Source organism: Crocuta crocuta, unplaced genomic scaffold (genome assembly GCF_008692635.1).
Source record: "Crocuta crocuta isolate KB4526 unplaced genomic scaffold, BGI_CrCroc_1.0 scaffold163, whole genome shotgun sequence".
Classification (NCBI taxonomy): domain Eukaryota; kingdom Metazoa; phylum Chordata; class Mammalia; order Carnivora; family Hyaenidae; genus Crocuta; species Crocuta crocuta.
Genome location: NW_027529533.1, coordinates 1,266,268 through 1,293,539, shown reverse-complemented (window position 1 = coordinate 1,293,539; position 27,272 = coordinate 1,266,268). Strand labels below are relative to the sequence as shown.

At 41.1% G+C, this 27,272-nt stretch overlaps 1 protein-coding gene across 10 annotated transcripts in view; it reads right to left on the bottom strand.

Annotated features, from left to right (window-relative positions):
• TRIM9 (tripartite motif containing 9) overlaps positions 1–26,997 on the bottom strand; it is a 103,036-nt gene extending 76,039 nt beyond the window's left edge. For all 10 annotated transcript variants that reach the window (XR_013334423.1, XM_077761249.1, XM_077761251.1 and 7 more), the window contains exon 1: positions 26,127–26,997. Coding sequence is in view for 9 of the 10 variants with exons in the window: in XM_077761249.1 (XP_077617375.1) it covers positions 26,127–26,948 (822 nt within the window). In the remaining variant the exon portion in view is untranslated. The remainder of the gene's footprint in view (positions 1–26,126) is intronic.
• Positions 26,998–27,272: the final 275 nt, after the last annotated feature.

The window sequence follows — 27,272 nt, the reverse complement described above, 5'->3', positions numbered from 1 at the left end:
TTGATATGCAATGTTACATTAGTTTCAGGTGTACAACTTAGTGATTTGACAAGTTTGTACACCGTGCTATGTTCACCACAAGGAGCTACCATCTGTCCCATTACATCGTTATTCCAATGTTGTTGTCTGTATTCCTTTTGCCATGCCTTTTATTACTGACTTACTCCTTCCATATGAGTTGAGAAGAATAGGAAGGATGGGACATTGGGTAAAATTAGAAGAGGAGGAGCTAGAAGAGGCTAGACTGTGATGCAGAGCCAAAGCTTAATTCAGGATTCTTGGTATTCTAGAATACCTGTTTATTCTCCTGCCATGCCTTCATGCTTCTTCTGATAAGCTCTTCAAGAGTTGTTGGGTGTTTAACAATGATTCCTTATTAAAAGAAGCACGTTTAACATTTTTTGAGTGAGGGCTGGGATGGTATGAGGTTAACAACATGGTAAAAAAAAGCATTGTCTTGGAATATCAACTCAGAGTGATGGTCTGATGGAAACACAAAGGGTAAACTAGTGTGGGGTGCCCAGTTAGGAGACTACTTCAATAGTCTAGACAGGAGGAAATAGGGGACTGAGGTAAGGTTTTTAGTAAGAATAAAGGGAGAGCTGACTATAAGAACTGATAGGTTTAGAAACGGAATACATCTGAGAAAGGGAAATATCCAAGTATTTGGAGGATTCAGGCCTGGATAATCAGGAGGGTGACAATCTCAGGAACAGAGAAAGGTTGAGTCATAGGTGCCTTTATATTAGTCATCTGTCTCAGTCTAGACCAGTGGTTCTCAGTTGGGGGTGATTTTGCCCCCCAGGGGCCCATTTGGCAATACCTGGAGGCATTTTTGGTTGTCATAGGTGGTGGTATGGAGGGGTAGATATTCTACTGGCACCTAGCCAATGGAGGCCAGGGATGCTGTCAACATTCTACAATGCATATAACATTCCACCTCCCAACAAGGAATTACCCAGCTCCAAATCACTCACTACTGACATAGTGCTGAAACTGAGAAATTCTGCTCTAGACTATAGGGACAAATTGTAAACCTGAGGCCCTCAGGGCAAGTCAGACAAGGTAAGAAGGTGTGTTTAGTTTGTTCTGTGGTGCTGTTGTTTTTAATTTAAGTCAACATTTAAAACCAAGAGAGTTCGCATTAAAATGATCCAGATGGCAGGCTTCTCTTGGAAAATCTGCCAACTGTGGCTCCAAATTTCACCTGGGTGATGCCTGACTGTAACTGACTAACTGCACCTTCCTCTTACAACTCCCAATTTCTCTCCTACTACTGAGACCAAACTCAGCTACCATTTATCTTTGCTTTACACTATTATTTTCCTTATGGTACAACAGTACAAGTGATCCTTGTCATTTGCAGATTCTACGTTGGTAAATTTGCCTACTTCCTAAAATTTATTTGTAATCTGAAAATCAATACTCATAGTGCTTTCATGGTCATCCATGGACCCGGCAGTAGACAATCTGAGCTGTCCAATGTACACATCCTAGCTGAGGTACGTGTTCCACCTTCTGTGTCAACTCTCATAGTAAACAACTATCCTTTTCAGATCTATTTAGTGCCATATTTTTTTTTTTTGCATTTCTGTGCTTCATCAGTGATTTTGCTATTTCAAATGATCCCCAAGGGTAGTGTTTAAATGCTGCTTGATGTGCAAGAAGTGCTAGAAAGCTGTGATGTGCCTTATGGAAAAATGCATGTGTTAGATAAGCTTTGTTCAGGCGTGAGTTATAGTGCTGTTGGCCATGAGTTCAATGATAATAAATTAACAATATGTATTAAACAAGGAACCTATAAATAGAAAAACACATAAAACAGGGTTATATATGGATCAGTTGTCAAAAATGTGACTAGAACTCACAGGAACATAATCATAAATTTCCTCTAGAAGCAATGGTTCAATATTTGCTTATTCAGTGTTCTTGGTGACTTTATGCAATATAACAACTTTTGATAATGTGAATAAGTGGTATCTCTTTTTCAAAAGTGCATAAGCCAAAGGTAGACTAAGGGGCACATGTTACTTGAAAAATGGGACAACATGTTTCTTTCTGAAGGTGAAAACCATTGCTGTTCTGGACTAAATATGAAAAACTTGCTTGTATCATTTGGTTCTTGCAGGCATTTGACTCACAGTCTTAGGCTTTTGTTTGTTTGTTTGTTTTTGTGTTTGGTTGAGATGGAAGATGTCTTGAAGTAGATAGAAAATGATGAATCAGAGATTGAGACAACAAGAACCATCATGTAAGGTGACGTAAATAATCTCAGGAAATGTAATACATTTACATTTTGGGGCTGCTGCAGAAGATGGAATAAGAGTCATTCTACCTAAGAAAGTGATGGCAAGTAGGTACCATCTTAGATGACAACTCTGATAGACTGGTATTGTTTTTCCAGTGAACTGTGTTAAGAATCCTGAGCTGCATTTGGGTTATACCTGGACTTACTGGGAAAAGTGCCATGATGGAGGATGGTGGTTGCCATGGGCCCAGAATAGAGGAGTGGTAAGGTACTTTATATTTGCCAATCCTGGTTGCAGCAATGTGAGGAAGCACCATGAAGGGACAGCATAGGGACAAGAGAAGCAGACTACATGGAAGGGAAATTCTCTTCTTCCCAGTTTTGCTCTGGGCTGCCCTTGTCATGTGCAGTGAAAAGGCACACATGGCAGGATCAGGCAAGCCTCGCCTTTGGGGGCAGTATGCTGGGCTTTCAGGTGGTTCTGCAAATATCCCCAATTCTTTCTGGAACATTTTAAGAAATTTATTTTCAGGGCGCCTGGGTGGCATAGTCGGTTAAGCATCCGGCTTTCGCTTAGGTCATGATCTCGCGGTTCGTGGATTCGAGCCCCGCATCCGGCTCTGTGCTGACTGCCAGCCCGGAGCCTGGAGCCTGTTTCTGAGTCTGTATCTCCCTCTCTCTCTGACCCTCCCCTGCTCATGCTGTCTCTCTCTCTCCTAGAAATAAAAAATTAAAAAAAAATTAAAAAAAAAAAAAAGAAATTTCTTTTCTCTTCTTCATGGGGAGACTTAACTCTCCTGAAACAGTAGTCATAATACTTTATCTTATTTTGTTACATGAGAAAAAATGATGAAGGAGGTAAAGCAATTGGGCTTCTATGAAAAAACTGTTTGGTATGTTTGACCCACATTCAGTTGCCCAGGGAAAGTTCCTTAATCTCTGAAATAGTGAATTATTCTTTAAAATTTTCTATATTCTTGCCATAGAATCAGTTTTGGATGAATAGATTGCACTCCTGTTTCTAAATAAGGATTTAAAAAACTAAGACAGCTCACACAATACAGAGGAGAAATTCAATTTTTAGTGAACATGGTTTTTTAAAAAAGGACTTAGAGATAAGCAACGAGGTTTTTCTATTGAGATAATAGAAAGGAAAATGAAGCATTACCTCTGGAAACTTTAAAAATTCGTTTTTAATATGAAATCAGAATTACTTTTTTTTAAGGTAATTGAGGTTCCACTTTGTTTTTTTTCTTACAGACTATTTGAATAGCTCTTACGTTCATTTAAAAAAGAATGGTTCACTTTTGAAAATGCACTTCCATTTGCACTTTTTCTTAAAAAACAAACCCTTCTCCCTAAATTGCTTTACAATATTTCTAAGTGAAGCTATGAACTAAGCCCCAAATCTGGTAAGGACCTGATAGAGAGCAATATACAGTGATGGAGAAACTCTTCATTGAGAAGAAATTACACAAGGAAACAGAGTGGGTAAATCTTTTCTAATTAGTACTTTTGGCTCACAAGAAAAAGTGGCTTATTTCAGAATTAAGGTTTGTTTTTGTTTTTTGGTATTTGTGGGTAGAAAAAAGAGAAAGAAAAAGGTAGATAATTCAATCAAAAAGTGGACAAATTACTTAGAATCCATATGAAAGAGGATATTCAAAGGACCAGAAGACATATAAAAATGTCCTTAATACATGGTATCGTGTGGTTACCACAACACTGTGGTACTGTAATATAGCCATCAGGATAGTTAAAATGAAAATAATTAATAGCAAATGTGGTGACAATGAGGGTTACTACTGGAGGAATGCACTATGGCATTGCCATTTGGTAACACTGTTTGGCAGCATGTACTAATGCTGAGCTCATGAGTACTGTATGACCCAGCAATTTCCCTCCTAGTGATAAAACCAACAGAATAGCTTACATTTATGCACCAAAAGACATGTATAATAATATGTACAGCTGCACTACTTGTAATAGCCAAAATCTGGAAACTGCCCAAATGACCACCAGTGGCAGAATGGACAAATTGTAGAATATTCCTAAAATAAAATACTATAAAACAATAAGAATGATCTAAGACTATATGCAACAATGTGAATGAATCCAACAAACATAAAGACGAGGCAAAAAAAGCCATGTTGTAGGACACTCTGAGTACGTTCATGTAAAATGCAAAACCAGGCAAAATTAACATGCTGTTAGAAAGCAGGGTACTTGCTGGTTACCCTTGGCAGGGGTGGGTTGGCTATTGCCTGAAAGGGAGCATGGGGGTGGGGGGCGGACCTTCAGGGGGCTGATAATATTGTTTCTAGATTTTTGCTAATTATACAGGTGTAATCAGTTCGCGAAAATTCACTGAGCTGTACATTCATGATTTCTATACTAAAAATTTCTGTACCATATCTTTTTTTTTTCCCCAGCTGCAGGCTTAAATAATTTTAGAAAACTTTCAATTTGGCATTTCCTCTGGTCTGACATACAGCAAAGGAACTAACAATAAGTGGTGGTGTGCTGGAGCTGGCTTGTTCTGACTCTCTTCTCAACTTCAAGGTCAGTGCCTTCATGTCAGGGTAGCTGGAAGTCAGCCTTGGCAAAGGCTGGAAATCAAGGATTTGCATATTTAACAGTACACCGCTGTATCACAGCAATGATAATGAAAACAAAAACCCAAATATCTATTTCTTCTGCATAAATGATAATCACTTGAAATAGAAAGAATTAGGAACATACCTTATTCCCTTTACAAGTTTAGCACCAAACTAGCTCTTACCTTAAAATAAGGAACTCGAGGTGCGCCTGAGTGGCTGAGTCAGTTAAGCATCTGACTTTGGCTCAGGTCATCATCTCACGGTTTGTGGGTTTGAGCCCTGCATCGGGCTCTGTGCTGACAGCTCAGAGCCTGGAGCCTGCTTTGGATTCTCAGTCATCCTCTCTCTGCTCCTCCCCTGCTCACACGCTATGTCTCTGTCTCTGTCTCTCAAAAATAAATAAATATCTAAAAAAATTAGGAACTCGAGGCCAGGTTCACATCAATACTAAATCTTCAAAATCCCCATGATGGGGGTGTGAGAAGACATAAGTATTATTTACCCATTTTGTTTCCATCTTTTACCTCTCTCAGTGGAATCTTATTTCTCATTTCCCGAAGTAAATAGTCAAAAACAGCTTGTTTATTCCTTCTTGACCATGTCCCTCCACCCCACACTTTTTTTCCTCTGCAAGGAAATAACAATGAGCATCATCTGTAGACAAGGGTCATTACAGGTCCACCAGTGGACTGGTTTTTCCACCCAGGATGGAGGAGCAGAGGCCAAAGCTGGGCAGCATGTGCCTCTCGCCCCACTTAGCTGCCACTGCCTATTACACCCATCAGCGCCCTCCATGTAGCTCTTGAGCCCCCGTGCACTGCCCAGGCCTGGGTAAAATGAGAGGGTTAGAAGATGGCTGCCACTATCTGGCTGATCTGCCTTTGATTTCCAAATGTTGAAGCCCCAGCTGAGAAACTTGACACAGGAAGAAAATTAAAGTGTTTCTTTATAAAGGCACAAGCAGCAGGTAGCAGACAGTTTTATCCAAGAAACTCTTCTCAGGAACTGAGCCAGAGAAACATCAATAAATCTAGATCCCAATTAAATTCACCACTGACAGGGATCTTTGCTCTCATCTAATTCTACACCCTTATCCTCTATATGGGAAGCTGGAGGTTCAGGGGAGTCAAGTGGGTTGCCCAAGAGGTAGATACAGGATCAAAACAGAGGCCCCTAGCTCAGCATCTGTTGCTTTTCCTATTATATGTGGCTGCTGCTGGTATTCTCAATTCTTCACCTTTTTAAAAAAATTTTTTAATGTTTATTTATTTTTGATATAGAGAGAAAGAGAGAGAGAGAGAGAGAGAGAGAGAGAGAGAGATGAGTGGGGGAGGGGTGGAGAGAGAGGGAGACACAGAATCTGAAGCAGGTTCCAGGCTCTGAGCTGTTGGCACAGAGCCTGGCATGGGGCTCGGACTCATAAACCATGAGATCATGAGCTGAATTCAGACGCTTAACCAACTGAGCCACCCAGGTGCCCTTAGTATTCTCAATTCTTGATGGACCCCTACCACCACTCTCACACCACGTTAATGTTGCTGAAATTGGGATATATCTTACAATTCTTTTTAAAATTCTTGTTCTTTTTGGCTCTTTTCTAGAAAACTATTTAAAAGCCTGTTATTAACTTGTTGGTGTCCTGGAATCCAGGCAATGTGGCTTTACAACAGATATTTACATTTGGAAAACATACACCAAAGGTTCCTTTATATTGAAATGTCTTAGTACATTTAAATTATGGTTTGGTTTACATAAAGTTTTTAGGAACACATGCCTGTTTGGGGCTGCATTTCAGAAGCCACATGTTGCCTGTCAATCTTTTTTCCATTTTTTCTGCACTCCTTGAAGTTGCTGCCCAAATTCCCTGCAAATACCCAGAGATGAGTGAGAGACAGGAAGCCTGGGCAAGAACAATGGGCAAATGCAGAAGGCTGAGCTGCCTTAACTTTCAAGGTTTTGGGGGGAGGAATCTGATCTATCTGAATTTTTCATTGCTCTTGGCCAACTTCTGACAAAACCAATGTGATGGTTAACTTTGTGTCACCTTGAATGGATCATGGGATGCCCAGGTATTTGGCTACACATTATTTTCGAGTGTGTCTGTGAGGATGTTTCCAGATGAGATTAGCATTTGAATTGGTAGACTGAGTAAAGCCAACTGCCCTTCCCAGTGTGCACAGGCATCATCCAATTTATTGAGGGCCTGAAAAGAACAAAAAGTGGAAGAAGGGAGAATCTCTTTAACTGATTGTTGACCTGGGACATCGGTCTTCTCCTGTCCTCGAATTGGGAATTACGCCATCAGCTCCCGTGGTTCTCAGGCCTTCAGACTCAGACTGAACTACATCACTAACTTGCCTCTGTCACCAGCCTGCAGGTGACAGATCATGAGACTTTTCAGCCTTCAACTGTATGAGCCAATTCCTTATAGTAACTCAATATGTAATAAAAATCACATAAGTATAAAATTATAGATTATGAAAAAAATTATAGATTATGATGTAATTTATATCTATGTCTATAATTTCAAGCCCCATTTCATAGGTAACAATAGCACACATTAATCATGCACACATTCTGGCCAAGCTGTGTTCCTAGGGCTTTGTACGTATCCTACCTTTCATCCTCGAAACAATCTTTGGAGTTTAGTCTGATTTAAAAAAAAATTTTTTTAAGTTCTTGTATAATTAGCATACAGTGTTACATTAGTTTCAGGTGTACAACATAGTGATTCAACAACTCTACATGGTCTGATTATTATCTCCATTTTATAGATGAGAAAACTGAGGCACAGAGAGGTCAGGTAATTTACCCAAGTTCACACAGCTAAGCAGTGGAAAAGCCAGCTCTTAAATATAGGCAGTCTGCTTTAAGGCCCATGTTCTCAACCTTTCACTGTGTTGTCTGGATAACAGTGGACCCAGGAACAGACCCCAGGTTTTTGGACCCCATACCCGTGAGCTGCACAAAACCATGCAGTCAGTCCATGCTACAGCTTTCAGCCTCTTGAGCCTGGCTTGAGTTCTTTGGTCCTAATCCTCATTTTAGCAGTTGCAATAAAAGGGCTTAACCAGAGACCGGTTTCTGCATTTCTACCATGCTCATTCTATTTCCTGTTTCTCCTGACTATTCTATTGTCTGTTACCTGATTCTTGATGTGAATCTTAGATTCTCCAACCTTATATAGAGAGTCAAATGCTTGTTACCATTTGCCCTCAGCCAGCAAGGCACTGATGTGGCAACTTCACAGGCATGCATGACTTTTAGGAGCAGGGAGGAAGGAGTGTCATGTTTCCAGTAGGAGACATGAAAGTCTTGACAGGGTGTTTTAAGGTTGGAGATAAAGTGTTCATGAGCTGTCAGACTTAAGTTCCGGCCCTCAGTCTCAGCTTCAATATACACAAAGCCCTCCTAAACCAGTTCTAATGACCCTTGCTATTAAATCAAAGAAATAGTTCATGGGGAAAAAACAGTCTGATATAAAATCGCATCTTACAGCAACTGGTGCACACAGCAAATCCTGTTCTAGCAACAGCTGTTCCATGACCTTGGTTTTAATACATTATGAGAACAAGTTCTTCTTGGAGTGCTTGGGAATTGAAATGGTCACACGCCATTATCTGTGTAACCATTATCCAGTCCTCTTTCTGGGACATAAAAGTGCTTTGTTTATGTGGTCAAACTGGAAATCTCCCTTACTGTGTGAATTTCTCCCATTGAGCTGCTGAATAAACCTGGAGCCCAGGGTCAGCTAAATAGCCAGTGGTCTCATGCTATACCACCTGTATCCTAAACTGGAATCAGCAACAGGAAGGGCCTCACTCAGCCCACACTGGTCCTTACAGTAGTTACAGTGAGGATGGAGTTGTGAATACAGATCATCTAAATTCCTTAACATGGCCGGGAAGATTAACGAACAGCAGGACAGGAAAGAATGCAGTGGGTTTAGTATACCACTGGTAAATATGACTTAATCCCTGAAGAAAATCATGAGATATGAACAAATACTAAATGAAATTAATTTTAAAATCTAATATTTATGTAAATTTTATTATAATCTCTTCAGATATACATTCTAATTCAAGAATTTTTCTAAAAAACTGGGTTAACTTTTGAGGGCTCTATCACAATAAGATCCTTTTGTACATATAATTTTAGGAAACTTAATAATTGACCATAACCTAAAAACCATCATCACATACAAATTAAATAATATAAATGGTAAACTGATGACATTGTTCTCATATAAGTAAATAGAAGCCCTATGGGAGTAAAACTATAATATAATTGAAGTATTTGGCTCCACTCAGAAGACAGTAATTTACCAGTCTCTGGCTAGCCTCCAAATTGAGTAATAATCTTCTACTAACTAATTCATTCCTTCCCTGTTTTACAGATGAAATTTCTAAATTATTTCTTACTTTCTGCCTTCAACGTAAGTAGAATGTCCAGGTTCCACTAAATAGCTATCATATTTCATTTCAGTGGTGGCTATATGTCAATGGATTCTGTGTTTGTATTTGGTTGAATCATCTTATGACATGTTTTCAAAGGAAAAGAATTATGTGAGTGCTTATTTATACAACCTAGATGTATATGTTATAATCTTATTTTAACATTACAGGTGATGGGCCAAGTACATTATAGTAATCTATTTTTGGGATCAGTGCCAGGACTGAAGCTGTTACCCGTGAGGTATGATTTGAAGAACTGTCAGCACTGGGTCCTTCACTGGGAAGGAAGCCAGTCAGGAAAGTCAGTGTTGGGCTGGAGGCAGAGGATGCACAAGCCAGAAGGGCTAAGCAGAGAGACTTTCCCAGAAGTTGCTGGTCAAGGGTCTAGCTAGGGTTAGATGAACAGAATGTATACACAAGGGTCAGAGCAAGGCATGGAGATGACCAAACAAAGGCACAAACATTCGAACCAAAGCTAGCCCTTCAGACAGGTAGGCAGAAACCAGAAGATTCACGGGAGACCACCGTGGGAGGGGAGGGGAGGAACAGAGAGCACTGGTGGTCAGTAAGGTGCCAACAGAGTTGTCAACTAGTGTACCAGAGCAGGAGAGAAGAGCAACAGGGCACTCTCTCTTGCTTCACCCTATAAACTTCTTTTGTGCTTTTGGCTAGGGCAGGACCCAATCAGACCGCCAATCCACAGGGACAGCCATAGTGCAATGCATCAGTGTTCCCTGTGTAAGGGACAAAGCAAAGTTTATTTTCTACAAACTCTTCCCTTTCCAGCTTTTATGCTGAAACTCCTATGTTCAATTGATCCTTTGAGCAAAGGCACTGTCTATTGAGGGCCAGTGTTAAAAAAGAATAATATTTATAAAGGAGGGACATTAATTCAATACTATAAACATATATAATTTCCCCTTAAAGAGAGAACAACAAGATTAAGGTAAACTTAGATAGTTGTGATCATGCCATTTAGGAAAAAACTGTGATTATAGTTGTCTAGGGGCACAGAAGAGCCTCTAAAAGAGAAGAGGTGTTTTCATTGAACTTCACTGAACACACACACATATGCACACACACAGAGAGAAACAACTGAAAATGGTCCTGGGATGTTCAGAATTCTTAATATAAGTTCTAAAAAATCAACATTTTTTTGTTTTTGTCTGTTTTTTTTGTGTGTGTTTGGTAATATATGCTGTGTTATTTTGGTAATTTACTGAAGTATTCTGGGATATATTCCTTTCCTTTTGGAGGGGGTTAGAAAGTGATCTCAAACATCTAGTGTCCCAATTTTATCCAACTCATAACTTTCAAATATAGGGGAAGAATCCATCATTTTGAAACCCTAAGGTGGTGGTGATTTTTTTTTTTTCATACCATGGTGATAATCTATAAGTAAGAGAAGCCATAGCACCACTGGGACTTTATCATATACTAAGTGAATACCACCACCATCGTTGGCACAAGAGTAGCTCAAGTTGAGGAGGCAGTCCAGCCACCATATCCAGGTACCTTGATAACCAAATTATTTCCTCCTCCTACTTTTGGACTTTTCCATGTTTCCTATTCATCAGGAGCCAGTTCTTGTAAAGCTTTTCTGAGTTCTGTCTCAGAATTGGCTGACGGAGGTTATTGGGCAAGAAATTAGCAGCAGGTCCTGGTGGGCCACAGTCTTGATAAGGTTTTCCTCATACTCAGCTCTGTGTCTGCATTTTACTTTCTGTGTCTTTGAGAGTGAAGAGTTTCACATCTCTGTTCCTTCCATTTTAAATGAGTGAATGGGTGGCCAGAATATTTAAAAGATCTCTTACAACTCAACGATAAAAGGGAAATAACCCACATAAAAATGGCAAAGGATTTGAATAGATATTTCTCTACAAAAGATATAAAAATAGCCAATGAGCACATGAAAAGATGTTTAATATCACCAGTCATTAGAGAACTGCAAATCAAAACCGCATGCCATATCCCTTTGCAGCCACTAGGATGGCTCTAAACAAAAAGTGTTGGTGGAAAAATGGAGAAATTGGAAACCTTATATATTTTATTGCTGGTAGAAATGTAAGATGGTACAGCCTCTTTGGAAATCAAGAATCAAGGATATTACCAATGCTAGAAGTATGGATTTTCTCTTTGGTTTGATGGATTTTAAAAATTAATATAAAATATTTATGTGTTGACTTGCCAATTAACACCAATATTTACTAGTATGTTTTATATCTACATAACAGGACGTCACTGTCAATTCAAACTTTTCCACAGAATTTTTTAAAATATATAATTTATGGTCAAGTTAGCTAACATACAGTATATACAGTGTGCTCTTGGTTTTGGGGGTAGATTCCAATGATTCCTCACTTACATATGACACTCAGTGCTCATCCCAGCAAATGCCCATCACCCATTTTCTCCCTCCCCCACGGCCCCCATCAACCCTCAGTTTGTTCTCTGTATTTTAGAGTCTCTTATGGTTTGCCTCCCTCTCTGTTTGAAATTATTTTTTCCCCTTACCTCCCCCCATGGTCTGTTTAGTTTCTGTGCAGTAACAAGAGCAATCAGAAATCCATGTCCTAAGTCTAGGTAGAAAAGTGACAGTTTTGAACTGTAACAGAGTGGTAGTTACCCGAGGTGCCCTTACTTATTACGCTTGTTGAAGCTGGCCTGGAAATTCAATGCTTGTCCAAGTTCCTGTTTACTTATTTCTTGTTTTTCAAGGTAGAAAGTTAGAGAAAAAATTTTTTAATGCTGAATATTTTAGTTTCACTAATGGCAGATTTGCTTCCTTAATGGCAGAAGGTAGCCAGATAACATGAGTTAAATGTAAACATCAAGCTTCTTCACACTGTATTGATTGTGTGTTGAAAGCTATTTATCATATTTCCTTGCTAAGTCTGGCCAGATGATTGATGGTCAATGAAATCAATAACATCTGCTTGCTAAAAGCACCACAGATTTATTAGATTGGATGGAAGTCCAATTTTACATTTGACTTTTTGTGACGAATGTTCTTGGGATACCATTTCATAGGTGTAGGAGTGGGGATGGCATAGCAGAGGCAACACCATTTTGTCAAGTTATCAATTTCATCATGAAATGGTATGTCCAGGTGATGGCAGAAACATCATCGGTAGTACCATGTAAATGTACTACACAGATCTATAGTAAAATCAGCTGTTGGTTATTTGTAGTGATGAACACAAATTAAAGGCAGTAAAAAATGACAGACTATATTATAGAGTTATTTCCCTTTGGCTTTGGGTGAGTCGTAATTACAGTTGAGCCAGTATATTTTTGACCTTCCAAGCATTTTCTCCCTACAAAATCAAAAAGCCCACTCAGAGGACCTGCCTTAGGAAGAAATCATTTAATCCCCCTATATTCACATTTACTTCTCTCTGCAACCAGCTTTTTTGGAGATTAGATAATGTCTTAGACTGGCCGATAGCATAGGTCAGAGCAGCATGGCCCTCTCCCAGGCTTTTCCTGGAGCATGGGAGAGAGTAAGTGTCAAACAGTTGCTTCTTAAAATGCAAGCTGCAAGTAAAGTAACAGTAAAGAGAGGGTGAACAAAAATCTCAATAAAGCTGAATTGATGCTATCTGGCTGGAAAGGCAGCTTCACATGAATAAATCAGCAGTCAATGAGAATTAACCATCTATGTGTACTGGCTAATGACAGAAGGTGGCTATTCCCACACCGAAGAACAATGTTAAGCATTCTACTTCCAAAGCTAATTCTTTAAGGAACAGTTTCTTCTTTGAGCAGAGCTATTAGTATAAAATGCACAGTTCTGGTTCTGTGCAGGGCTTATGAAAAACAAATTTTATCTGGCAGTGCTTAAACCCATTCTTAAACAACAGGCTTTTCCAATTCATATATTCCTTTTCACATTTACGGGAAAGGAGGGCCAGGTATATATCCTCGAAAACAAATATATGAATTTTCTTTTAACCACCTCAGCAAAAGGTTCAAGAAAACAGAGCAGATAGATACCCGCTTATGGGCTTAAGTGTACTTTTGTGTTTTCCAGAATAGACCTGTAAATATTTTAGAGTTGCAGAAATAAAGATACTTAAAATGCCAAAAAAATCTCAACTTAATCTTTTATGTTATTTCTGCCTATAAATTTTGAGATGATTATTTTGTTATAAGAGGACAATGGATCAGTGGCTGAACTGATGGAACCCCACTGCCTGCCCGTTGCTTGATTGGTTCTGACAAGGAGGCAAGATGGACCCCTGCCAAGGTAATGTGGCCTACCCAGTGCCCCTCTGATGTTCTGGTCTATGAAATACTCAACATATTTGTCTTTCCTTTCCCTCTGTCTCATACTTTCCTTTTTAAATTTATTTTGTCACCAGGAAACTTAGGAGACAAATGACTTCATACATGAGAACTAAAGGAATTCAGTTCTTTGTTATGCCACATTAATTTATAGCATCATAAAACAGTGCTTTATAGGTCATGTGTGTCCTGTGATTATCAGAGGGTAGGACAGTGGCTAAATACATGAGCTCTGAAGTCAGACAGCCTAGATTCAAATCCTGGCTCTGCCACTTAGAGCTGGTATGACTTTATAATCTTTCTGTGTCCCAGTTTCGTCATAGGAAGATGTGTGAATTCTGAAGATTAAATGGGAAAGTTCTTGGACATGGCTTAGAACAGTTCCTGTCATGTAGTAAGTGCTCAGTAAATTTTGAACAAAAGTGTAAAATATGTTTTCAATTTTAATTATTATTGTTAGACTAATAGGAGAAACTTAAAATATTAGAATATTTGCTGATCATTCGTTTTAAATTTTTTTATATTTACTTATTTTTGAGACAGAGAGAAACAGAGCTTGAGTGGGGGAGGGAGAGAGAGAGAGGGAGACAAAGAATCTGAAGCAGGTTCCAGGCTCTGAGCTGTCAGCACAGAGCCCTATGCGGGGCTCAAACCCACAAACCATGAGATCATGACCTGAGCTGAAATCGGACACTTAACCGACTGAGCCACCCAGGAGCCCCATGTTGACTCTTTTCTTCATTAAACCTTTTCAAACATCCGCTAAGTGCATTAATGGAGGAAACAAGGGCATATTAAGAAACTTTGAGACTTTGAGTTAGTAGAGTCCAGTGGAAGATTCTAACATATACAATTAGAATACAGTGGGGGACGCTCAGTGTTGGAACACAGAGACGGGAGCTGTGGAGGGGTGTGCACAGAAGATAGAAGAGAGTCTGGGAACACATTGTGAAAGGGAATGAGACTGCTGTCTGGTTCAGGCATTCAGGTGCAAGTGGGAGGCGACACCAGGGTGTAGATGAGTCTCTATTGAGGAAGAAAGAAGAGTCAGTGATGCTTATTTATTCATGACTAGAATTTCAAGACAAGTTTTGCTGCTTTTTCAGCTTAAAATGAGTCAGTCAAAATGGAGAAAAAAACTCTATAGTTGAGAAAAAAAAAGTGTAATTAAACCCAGCTGGGATGGGAGTGGCGTGGGTGCTGGTGGAATGACAGCTGCACGGAGGAGCTTCCGGCTGCCCAGGGCTGGCGGGCAGGTCAGGGCTGGCTCAGCTGATCTGAAGGTTGAGTTTTAAAACACGCTGGAGGGCAGGGCTGCTGGACAGAGAGAGGGCTTTGTGGGGAAGCTGGCAAGCCATGCAGGTCAAGAAGGAAGAGGGAACATAGGCAGATGAGTATGGAGTCTGGCTGGATCCCTGGCCAAAATGCTGCACCATAGCTGTCAATGTTAACAAGATGGCGAAGACAGGGCTGAACAAAAGTGAAGTGAAATTGTGATAAATTCCCTGATGATGTGTCAAGTGCATTCTGTGCATTCTGCTTGGGTTTTTCTGAATAATCTCACTCTGAATTTAAGACAAGGGTCCAGTTTAGGGTTTGGATAAAACTGTTGTGAGAACACCCCCAGGAAAGTGTTTTTAGCTTTGAGATATCTTTTGGGATAAATTAGACACACTGCTGATAAAACCTAGATGGTCTCTAATAATCTAGGTACAGTGCTGGGGCCATTTTATAGCTAACTCTTCTTCTAGGGTTACATACTGACTCCAAATGTCAAAATAAAAATGGAAATATTAGCAAAGCCTGGAATATAACAGTCAAAGCACTGCTTTTTGAACTTTCATAAATTGTTGTGATACGCTGTCACAGAAGCAACTTTAGAGTTTAAACTTTTAAGTTATCTTTTTTTTTGCTTAATCATAAGCACTTAAAAAAAATCTATTTCTATCTACCACAACTTAATGACAAGCTCAACCAAATAAGTCACTTGGCATCATGTACACAACGTCTAAAAATAGTCAAAAGTGGATCAAAGCAGTTATTTCTAATATTACATTAGTATTACTGATGCCTAAAATAATTTTTTCTGTTAAATACAATACAAAGGAAAGTAATACATATTGAACATATGTATATAAATACTACAAAATTTACATTAATTGCTTTTACTTCTATCTTTAACTTTAATATTTAAAGAATAACATAGAGGTGCCTGGGTGGCTTAGTCAGGTAAGGGACTGAATTTGGCTCAGGTCATGATCTCACAGTCTGTTGATTTCAAGTCCTGTATTGGGCTCTGTGCTGACAGCTCAGANATTTCTGCACTGTCAGCACAGAGCCAGATGGAAGCTTGAACTCCGGAACTGTGAGATCATGCCCTGACTCAAAATCAAGAGTCAGCTGCTTAATCCACTGAGGCACCCAAGTGCCCCAAATTTAATTTTTAATACATGTTTTAAGAATTAATACAAGAAGCACCTGGGTGGTCAGTTGGCTAAGGGTCTGTCTCTTGATTTCAGCTCAGGTCACGATCTCATGGCTGTGAGATCAAGCAGAGTGTTGGGCTTTGCACTGAGCATGTAGCCTGCTTAAAATTATCTCTCCTTCTTCCTCTGTCCCTCCTCTGCTTGCATGCTCTCTTTCTTTCAAAATAAGAAAAAAAAATCAATGTAAGGTTTAAGGATAGTCTTATTTGGAACAGTTATGTAAGGGCTAGAGTTTTAGAGTAGTCTACTCTGCATACACAAGAAATTAAGAACACCTACTTTGCTACTAACTTATCATTGTCTAGAAAAGTGTCTCCCAAATTTGTTTGGCACCAGAAAAGAAGTCTACAACTTAAGTGTCCATCAACAGATGAATGGATAAAGAAAATGTGGTATATATACACACAGAGGAATATTATTCAGTCATAAAAAAGGAAAGTCTGCCTTTTGCAACAACACGGATGAATCTTAGTGGGTATTATACAAAGTAAAATGAGTCAGAGAAAGCCAAATACTCTATGTTCTCACTTATATGTAGAATTTAAAAAAGCTGAACCCAAAGAAATAGAGAATAGAATGGTGGTTGTCAGTGGTTGGTGGCTGGGGAATGGACAGATGTTAGTCAAAGGGCACAAATTTACAGCTATAACATGAATGAGTTCTAGGGATCTAATATACAGCATGGTGACCATAATTTACAATACTGTATTATATGATTGAAAGTTGAGAGTGTAATTCTTTTTTTTAAATGTTTATTTACTTATTTAGAGAGAGTGAGAGAGAGTAAGAGAGGGACAAAGAAAGAGAAGGGGAGAGAGAATCCCAAGCAAGATCCATGCTGTTACCACAGAGCCCAACGTGGGGTTTGAACACATGAACCATCAGATCATGACCGGAGCTGAAACCAAGAGTTGGACGCTTAACTGATTGAGCCACTCAGGTGCCCCAGAGTGTAATTCTTAAAAGTTATCTATGCGCACGCACGCACACACACAGACACACACAGACACACACACACACACACACACACGGTACTTATGTGAGGGGATGGAGGTGCTAATAAACCATATTGCAACAATCATTTCACAATGTATACATGTATCAAATGATCACTTTGTACACCTTTAACTTACATATGTTATATGTCAATATACAATAAAGTTGGAGAAAAATGAAAAAATAAGCAAAAAATAGTTTCCAAAGACAAGTTTAGAAATTTCTAGGTTAAATCAAGCAGGATATTTTTGCTGCAAAATTGATCAGTACATTGATATAATAATGTACTATGTGGACCATCTGGAGCACGTTTAGAGTGGAGGGTCTCAAAATTATTTAATTATGGAAACTTTATGGGAACACAGTTTGAGAAACTCTGACCTAGAGGACGAGTCAAAGCAACATACGTCTTCAGAAGTTTCTTGACTTTGAAAAAAAATAATTGATTATTGATTTCAGAATCTCCCTGTACAGCATGTTGCCCTTAATAGTATCATCACCACATACACCAAGGAATTTAAAGTTGGTAAAAAAGAAATTTCCTTAGGCTTCTTTGTAAGCAACCCCTCAATAAGAATAGAGCCAATAAGCTAGTAGAGGCTACACAGCAGTGAATGGGTAGACAGCGGTAGATTAAATAACACATGATTTCTGCTTCATTAAATCGAAAGTGCTTTCCATTTGTATTTTTGGCATCAGAATCAAGCCTTCTATGTATAATATTCTAGAGACAATATCTAGATAAATAAGAATTAGTATCTTCAAATACAAATGTTCACATGTGTTAATTTGTTTTTATAAGTTAGAACTTCTCAGTTGAAAGTGGCTGAAAACTGACACAAACTAGCCAAAGCAAAAATGTGGGAGGTTTTCTGGCTCAGGTAACTCAAAAGGCAGGAGTGGGTAGCTGGCCTCAGTCATGATGGGTTCCAGAAGCTCAGATACTGTTCTCAGAATTCTCTCTCCATTTCTCAGCTCTGTATTTCTGTGGGCTGCCTTATGTGCTTCTACTTATGGAGTGGTAGGAGGAAGAGGCATGGACATAGACAGCTCCTGGCTTTTATTCTTCTAGCTGCAAGAAGCCCAGAGGAAAGCAAGGCTCTCTGTCCCTGACTTGGTAGATGCAAACCTCAGAAAGGATGCTGGTTGGACTGGCTTGGGTCATGCGCTAATCTTTTAAATTAATCACTTGGGCCAGAAGGATAGGGTGTGATGATTGGCCAGGCCTATGTCACATGCCCTCCCACCTGGCCCGGTAAGGCAAGGCGTAGGATTGGCAGCTCCATCAGAATCACAGGGCCTGTACAGTGGTAGGAATTGGTGAGGGAAGCACTTAACTAGACCAAGAAGACTACTGCTGTTAGGAGGCCAAAAGACAACACAAAATGTTGAACGCCATGGTTACTAAAACTCTTCTTTCCTTCTATGAAGTAGATGCAATTACTGACATGAAACTACATGGTTTTATTTTTCTCCTACTCCTAACCCGACTACATACTTTAAAAGAGGTACCCAAAGTTAGTACAAAATCATGCTTTGGCACCTTCTGTCCTCCTTCCTCTGCTCATACATAAGTCAAATGAGGGACTGCTTTGCTCAGATGTGGCCACTTTCACCATAATATATAATAGTAATAACGACACCCTCCACTTGGTGGTGGAACATTGCTGGGGAGAGAAAGCACCAAGCTACAGCTGTCAGTGTTCTCTATATTTCTCTGTCTTCTATTTCATCATCATCAACTCTTCACTTTCAAAGCAGCTCAAGAGATTAGTGCTAGAGCTAAAATACAGAAGATCCAAGGAGAGCAAAGGGGCTTTCTTCTGCACCAAGAAGGCCTTCCTCTTAGACTGCACAAGAGGTGCTAATCAATGTCTCCCTGCCCCCGCTGCTCTCGAAGGCCTTCAGCCCAGAGCTTTCCTCCTGTTGACCAGTCAGACTAGGAGCCAGGTGTTCTGTCATGTGACTCTGTCCATCAGGGCTGGGGGTGGGGTGGGAAGGAGAATGGGGAGTGAGGCACTCTCCTCAGGTGCAGAATTTAAGGGAATGCCAAAAACTTTAGTCATCAACATCAATAGTATTTTAATGCAGTATTTTTTTTAAATAAAAAATTAATGTAAAGAACCTATGATGAACCAAAGGTCAAAATAGTAAACAAAGACAGGACCAATATTACTGATATTTCTTTTTGACACAGGCTGTGATACGGCTCAGCATAGCACTGTTACTGGCCTTGCTTTTATTGTTTTTAATGTTTTAAAATGTTTATTTATCTTTGAGAGAGAGGCAGAGAATGTAAATGGGGCAAAGACAGAGGGAGACACAAAATCCGAAGTAGGCTCTAGGCTCTAAGATGTCAGCACAGAGCCCAATGAGGAACTTGAACCCCAAACCATGAGATCATGACTTGAGCTGAAGCTGGAAGTTTAACCAACTGAGCCACCCAGGCGCCCCCTGACTTTGCCTTTATTTAAAATGTTGATATGTTGTCCATAATCAATTCTTTGCATTCATTTTTATATTTTAAGATATTGCATTACAATATTTTGTATCTGGATATTGAGTTTTTGAAAAAATTTTTTAATGTTTACTTATTTTTGAGAGAGATAGAGATAGACACAGCATGAGCAGGGGAGGGGCAGAAAGAGAGGGGGGCACAGAATCCAAAGCAGGCTCCAGGCCCTGAGCAGTCAGCATAGAGCCCAATGGGGGCTTGAACTTACAAACCATGAGACCATGACCTGTGCCAAAGTCAGACACTTAACCGACTGCACTACCCAGGTGCTCCTGGACTACTAAGGTTTAGTGCCCCCTTAAATCTTGCACCTAAGGTGAGTGCCTCATTTGCCTCACCCTAGTCTTCTGCACGGACCTCACTAAAGGGGTAAGGTCATGATCTGGAGCACCATCAGTAGATACCTGACTCACATGGAGCCAATCAGATTCTTTCTCTAAACTTAAAAATGTAAAGAGACACAGAGACTCTACTTAGATGACAAGGGACACTTGCACTGAAATGTCATTCTGAGTTGGGGCTGGAGGAGTCATGCCAGGCCTTGTGCAAGCCAAAGAGGTCCACTGCAAGGGACAGAATGAGGGAGTTAAGCATGTGGCAGATTTTATTATTTGTTCAAAATATCTTCTGCCCCCCTCTACAGGGTCCTTTTCTGGTGCCTGTCTCTGGTGGAAGGGTGTATTGCCTGCAGCAGGGACACCGAGCACGGCCACATGACTTGTTTTAGCCAATGGAATATAAGCAGAGGTGACATGCCATACCTGAGTAGAAACTTCAGGCGCTATTGAGTAGTTCCACTTTGCTCTCTTCCCTCTACCGAAAGGTTGGAATGTTCCAAACATGCTCTTTCAGCTGAAGTTTAAGAATAAGAAGATGTGGAGAAGGGCCATAGCTGATTTTCAGTGGGCACTGAGGTGAGTAAGAAATTATATACTGCTGTTATAATTCACTGAGATTAGGAAATTGTTACTGTAGCATAATTTAGTCTAACCTTACTGATACAGAGAATAAACTTAGTTTCCAGTTTTTCAGTTTGTTCTCTTTGAAACCTGATTTTGTTTCATTTCCCATGATGTCCTCTGAGATCACCTAAGTGGGTTTTCTGTTCCTTATAACCAAGAGTCCCTGATAAAATTGATAACAATGATATTATTTAGAAGGATTTTGTTCTTTTTACCATGTAATGGGTTCTATCCTCCCCCGTGTCAAGGTTGAGTTATATGCATGCACACACTTTGAGAAATGCTTAGATGAGAAAATTTACAATAACAATTACAATAACATTACAATAACAATAATTTTGACTGTATTATTCTTATTAGTCAATAACAGACAGCTATGATAATTTTTTCTTACTTTATGCAAACTGAGACTTGACCTGGAATTTCAATTAATAGCATTGTTTCATGGTATATACAGGAAGAACAATTTCTTTTTTTTTTTTTTTTTACAAATAGTTTATTGTCAAATTAGTTTCCACATAACACTCAGTGCTCATCCTCACAAGTGTCCTCCTCCATGCCCATCCCCCCCTCCCCCCACATCCATCAGTCCTCAGTTTTTGTCAGCCTTCAAGAGTCTCTCATGGTTTGCCTCTCCCTTTCCCCCACCATTTCCGCCCTTCTTCTCCCCCTTGTTCCTCCGTCAAGTTCCTCCTAATCCTCCTATACGTGCAAACATATGATATTTGTCCTTCTCTGCCTGACTTATTTCGCTCAGCATAACACCCTCAAGGTCCATCCATGTTGCTACACATGGCCAGATTTCATTGCTTCTCATTGCCATGTAGTATTCCATGGTATAGATAAACCACATCTTCTTGATCCATTCATCTGTTGATGGACACTTAGGCTAGGAAGAACAATTTCTGCTACTTCAGAGTGATAACACTATCTTCATTGGAGAATCTTAAAAAACAAAGTCCTATCAATGATCATTTTAGCTTCGTTATTGAAAAATAAAATACCTTTGTTTACTATATAAATAAATCTTTGTGTAGTGTTTTCATTCCTTGAGATTAATTCAACTGAGTATTCTCTGGACCCCCGCCACCACCAGCCATGACGGTGTGGTGTGGCTCACTCTTTCAGGCCACCTTCAAGACTAGCCTTGTTCTGCATCCTGTGCTCTGAGAGGAGCAAGCAAAGCCTCCCACACTGGGGCATGAGATTTTTATGCAATAATTGTTGGCCAGGGAGACAGTAACTTCTGTCTTACACAAAACTTTCTCTCGTGCCAAACTGAAATGGGTAAACATTTAAATTGTTTTTTCAAAATATTTCCACAAATACAGTTTTATGGGCAAGAAGCGTGGAATTTATAAGACTTTCTTCAAGCTATTAGCAACTAAGTGGCAGCATCAGGTCTGGAATGGGATCTCTTGTCATCTAGCTTTTTCTATTATGCCTCGGGACAAAGAAGAACTGACTTTTCTGATACATTCTCCTTAATATCTGTTACACTGTGCATGGAATGTTCTGATTGAACTAGAAGTAAAATTTAAAAACATAAAAAACATGAATATCTGCTACCTGTTATATTTACCACAGGAACATCTAGATTATACTGTGTTTACTGCTTAGAGTTAACTGAATATCATTTCAGTTACATTAAACAACACACTTTGCTACACACATATTTGATGAGATGCCAACATACTACAAAGCAGATCTCTGTTTTCCAGAATACTTTGAAAGTTAAAGCACTGACAGTTTATTTTAAAATGCAGCTTAAATAGCAAATTTTAATTAAAAAAAGAAGGTAAGAGAAAAATAACATTTGAAACAAGATCCAGAGTTGATAGTATAGAAAGGAAAGAAAATCCTTGCTCAATTGCACAAATACAAAAGAACAGTTAAAAATATATTACTGATTCGGTGATTGATAAAACATACCAAGGATTCAAGGAGGATGTTAGATTTAGAAATGAATTGCTAAAAATACAAGGTAATGGGGTGCCTGGGTGGCTCAGTCAGTTAAGCGTCCAACTTCGGCTCAGGTCATGATCTCACAGTTTGTGGGTTCAAGCCCCACATCAGGCTCCGTGCTGACAGCTAGCTCAGAGCCTGGAGCCTATTTCAGATTCTGTATCTCCCTCTCTCTCTGACCCTCCCCTGCTCACGCTGTCTCGCTCTCTCAGAAATAAATAAAAAACATTAAAAAAAATTAAAAATACAAGGTAGAAACAGTGGTTCCAATTGCCTATTTGAAAGTATCTACAAAATTATTTTTTTGAGTAGCAATTCTTCATACCAACATAAGTTGGGTAAAGGAATATAGCAAATGCTAGTACTAAATATAAATGGTTACCAGATATTTTTCTTATAAGGCAACTTCATGCAGTATTATTTTTCATGGATTCTGAAGGCCATACATAAGTGAGAAGTATTTAATTTAGTAATTGACAACTAGTGAAATTCAACCAGTTGTATTTAAAGCCTCTAAAAATAAACTTCAGCCATTTTGTCTTAATGTGTAAGATGATGATTTAGTCCTTGAGGGAAATACTTATTCATAGAATTTTAGCCACTAGAAATGACTAATTAATACAGTAGAATATTAATGAAAACTTTCAGGTCTAGTAATAACCTGTGTTGTTAACTAATTGCCTAACTTTGGGAAAGCCATTTAATGTAATTCTTTGCTCTCCATTGTTTTGAAGGACATAGAAATTCTGGTCTATGAGCTTTTGTGGAAAGAGAACATAAAGAGACTATATATGAGAAAATTCAGCATTAACACATTACTTTATTAAGAAGATAAGATCAGCGAGTAATGTTTGTTGTTCATCTAAGATGATAAGCAAATACTAAAATCTGTCATCTTTCTGCCTTATTTTTTGGCAGTTTAATAATCCTGATACTGACTGAACAAAAATTATACCCATTCACTATTCTGGAATAAAATGTGCAATAGATCAGAGAAGGAATGGTCTTTTTTCCCCAACGAACTAACCTTCCTTTTCTAGCCTACTTATGTCAGGTCTCAAGGGCTTTGACATTATTGGTTTTTTAACAGACATCCAAATTTCAACTCGGTCCACACCAGGATCTACTCACAATTTCCATTTCTCATAAAGTGAATGGTTTAACATTTCACATGTACACAGGGCTTGACAAAGATGAAAGGTTGCTTTTGGTCTTAATGGATAAAGTATATAAGCTCTCCATCATAGAAAAATAATGCTGTGGTTTGACCGTCCTAATTAGCGGGTGACTCTATTTTTTCAGACAGGGAGATTAGCGTCTTAGTACCAAAGATAGCTTTGAAGGGTAATTTAACAGAGGCTACAGTTAGCAGTTTAAGAGTGAAATCATAACATGAAGAAAAAAATTGGTCGTGAACTAAAGTTTTGAAAACTTTCAAAATTAAATAAATATCATTAAAAAATGTTAAATTGAAATGTCTTAAAAATAGTGGCATGTGCCTCGCAGGGCTCAGATTTGTGCTGATTTAAGTTTTCATCAGTACAGATAAGATGTAATAGGTTATATGTGAGAACACAAATGACTGTAAACATGGGTCACATTCAATGAATACTGAGTCACAAAGCCTCCTTGATGGCTGAAAATAGTGATACCTTGTTTCTTTCCTTGTTGTAAATAAAATATAAATGTTCTACCTTTAACCCCATGGTCTCTCTCAAAAGCTAATCTTTCTAGTCCCCAAGCAATGCTGGGAAACCCTGAGTGGGGCACAGAGGAGGCCTGAACACCATCTTTACTGCCCCGCCTGATCCTTGGGCTTGCAACTCAGTGATGTGAAGAAAATCTCCTTACAAAAATCCTGAACTCCTGTCTTATCCCTTGCATCCCCAAGGAAGCAAATTACTTAAAGATCAGAAGTGGGGCACCTGAGTGGCTCAGTGGGCTAAGCTACTAATGCTTGATTTCAGCTCAGATGATGATCTCAAGGTTCCTGGAATTGAGCCCCAAGTCCGGCTCTGCGCTGACAGCATGGAGCCTGCTTGAGTTTCTCCCTCTCTCTGTCTCTACCCTGCTCACACTCTTGCTCTCTCTCTCTCTCTCTCTCTCTCAAAATAAACAAATAAACATTATTTTTAAGTCTTAAAAAATTAAAAGTGAAATGTATACACATCCCCTCAAGAGTGGTTTCCTTCCTTCTAAGCAGGGTGGGCATAACATTATCAACATCTTTTTCCTCCTGAAGCTTTTTTTCTAGTGTGTGAGGAGGGAAGCAATAAATAAATACAAAAATAACAAGATAATTAACATATATAGCTTGCCAGCTAGTGGTGTCTGAGAGCAGTGGCAGCGACTGTGGCCAGAAGGGTCTCACTGCAAAGATGACATCTGAGCAACAATCTGAAGAAGGGAAGAGAGTGAGCCATTTCAATATAGGGTTTTGAGTAAGACTGTCCCAGGCTGAAGGAACATCAAATGCAAAGGTCCGGGGGCCAGAAGGTGTCTGGTGTTGGTTGGGAACAGTGTAGCTGGAGCAGAGGGGAAAAAAGTGGGAGGAAATAAGGTCGATGAGACCAAATGTGAACAGGTCAAACAGGTCCTGGTGGGCCATTCCAGGGACCGTCTAAGAAATGTGGGGGACGGGGGACGTTTGGAGGATTTTGAGCAGAGGAGTGGCATGACCTATATGTAGTTAAAGGCACTCTTCTTGAAGCCAGCTTTGGTGGAGGCTTCATCAAAAGAGACCAGAAAGATAAATCTGACGGTAACAGGTGCCTCAAAGCTTGCCAGGACAGCTATTTAAAGGGGAAAAGGGTTGAAGCCCGGACAAACGGGTGCGTGGTGGTTGGGAGCACCGGGTTACCTTGGAGACGCACCTGCCTAGCTTTCAGGCCCAGACCACGGTAGACACCTCTGGTCCTGCTATTTCAGCCCCAGGTCCATAGCCCCAGGGAGGGTCAGGGCCCAACGGCATCAGGCCATGTTGCCATTAGCGGCCGCAGGATTTTTCTCTCCACTCGCTACACTCCCCACTCCTCCGCATCCTGGGCGCAAAGCACGAGGTCGCGCATCGGCCCCAGTGCAGACTCCGGGTTTGGGGCAGCGCAGACTCATCAGTATTCCACCCGCGGAGTTCTCCCCGCCCCCGCAGCGAATCACCCCGCCCGCCTACCCGCAACGCCTGCCTTTCCGCGTTCGGCGCCGCCCCACCGCCCCCACCGGGTCCCAGCGGACCGCAGCCGCCTCTGCCTCGGAGCTCCGGGCACTGGCCAGGTTACGCCGCGCTTTCCAGCAAGCTGGCGGCGGCCACAAGCGGCGCCTCCGCAGCGGAAGGGGGGCGCCCTGTGCTAGGCAGCGCCCTCGGGGAGACCCGCTCTAAGGCATCCCCGCAACAACTCTAGGGATATTCAACTCCCCTGCGCTGGGTGTAAGGTCCCCCTGCACTTCTGCAGTGCACCAGACGGGGGAAGCAAATATAGGAGGACCTGCATTGCGCCCCCTCTGGGATGCACTTGCGCAAAAGGGAGACCGTCTGCTGCAAAACCGGAGGATCCGAGGCGCGGGGAGTTAGGGGTGGGTTTTTGTTTTGTTTTGTTTTGTTTTGTTTAGGACTCACCTTGTGCAGTTTCCACATGGCCCCCAGAGCTTTGACTTCGTGGCTGGAGTGTTTGCCCTCCTCCAAGCACTGGTAGCACACAGGCATCTTGCACTGCACGCAATACATGCTGTGGTTCTCCAGCTCGTGATCTGTGCAGGTGGAGACCTTGCGCGGGCTCAGCCGCCGGCTCACGCGGCCCTGGGCCGGGGGCACCAGGCGGTGCTTCGCTAGGGGCCCTCGGGGCGGGTGGCAGCGCAGGCGGCACGGATCGCAATAGAAGACATCGCACTGTTCGCACATGACGGTGGCCTCCTTAGGCGCCTTCTCGCAGAGCTGGCACTTGAGGGCTGCGGCTTTGCTCTGCTGGTAGCGGTCAATTACCCCTTCCAGGACGCGGTTCTTGGGGAAGCCGCGGAGGCCCCGGTCATCCAGTATGAGGCTGCGGTGGCACTGGGGACAGGTGATACAGGAGTTGCGGGGCACCGGGGCCAAGGCCGGTGACAGATGGGTGGCCGGGGGCGGCATAGCCGGGGGGAACACGCGGACGCCGTTGGGAGACTTCTGGCAAGGGGTAGTGGGGGCACTGGCGAACCCCCCGTACGAACCATAGCCGCTGTCCGCTTCGCTGTACAGGCTCATCTTGTCCAGGTCCAGATAGTCATAGTCGGAGACCCCAGAGCCCGAGGCTCGACGGCTCTGGGGCGATTCAGACTCTGGGGTCTGTACCAGGATGTTGCGGGCGCACGCTTGACATAAATTGTGAGAGCAGGGCAGGATGATGGGCTCCCGATAGAAGGAGCCGCACACAGGGCATTTTAACTCTTCTTCCATCTCTTCCATGAGGACCGGGCTGGGAGCGAGGCAGCAGCGGCTGCAACGGTTGTCTGAGCTGGTGAAGCGACCGACGGCCTCTCGTCTCCAGNCTCTCTCCAAGCCACTCTCCCTGTGAGCCCAGGAATCGCGACGCCGCGCGCCAGCCTCAGACCGCCCCCTCCTAGTCCCGCCCTACCTTGTAAACAGCGGCCCATTGGACGGCGGCGAGAGAGCGAAGCTCTCATTGGCCACACGCCCCGTCCTTCTCCTCTCATCTGCAGGCCGCAGGGGGTTTCTTAGCGGACTCTTGAGGAAGAGCGAGTCTTCGCTCCCGGCTGCAGGCTCTTGGGA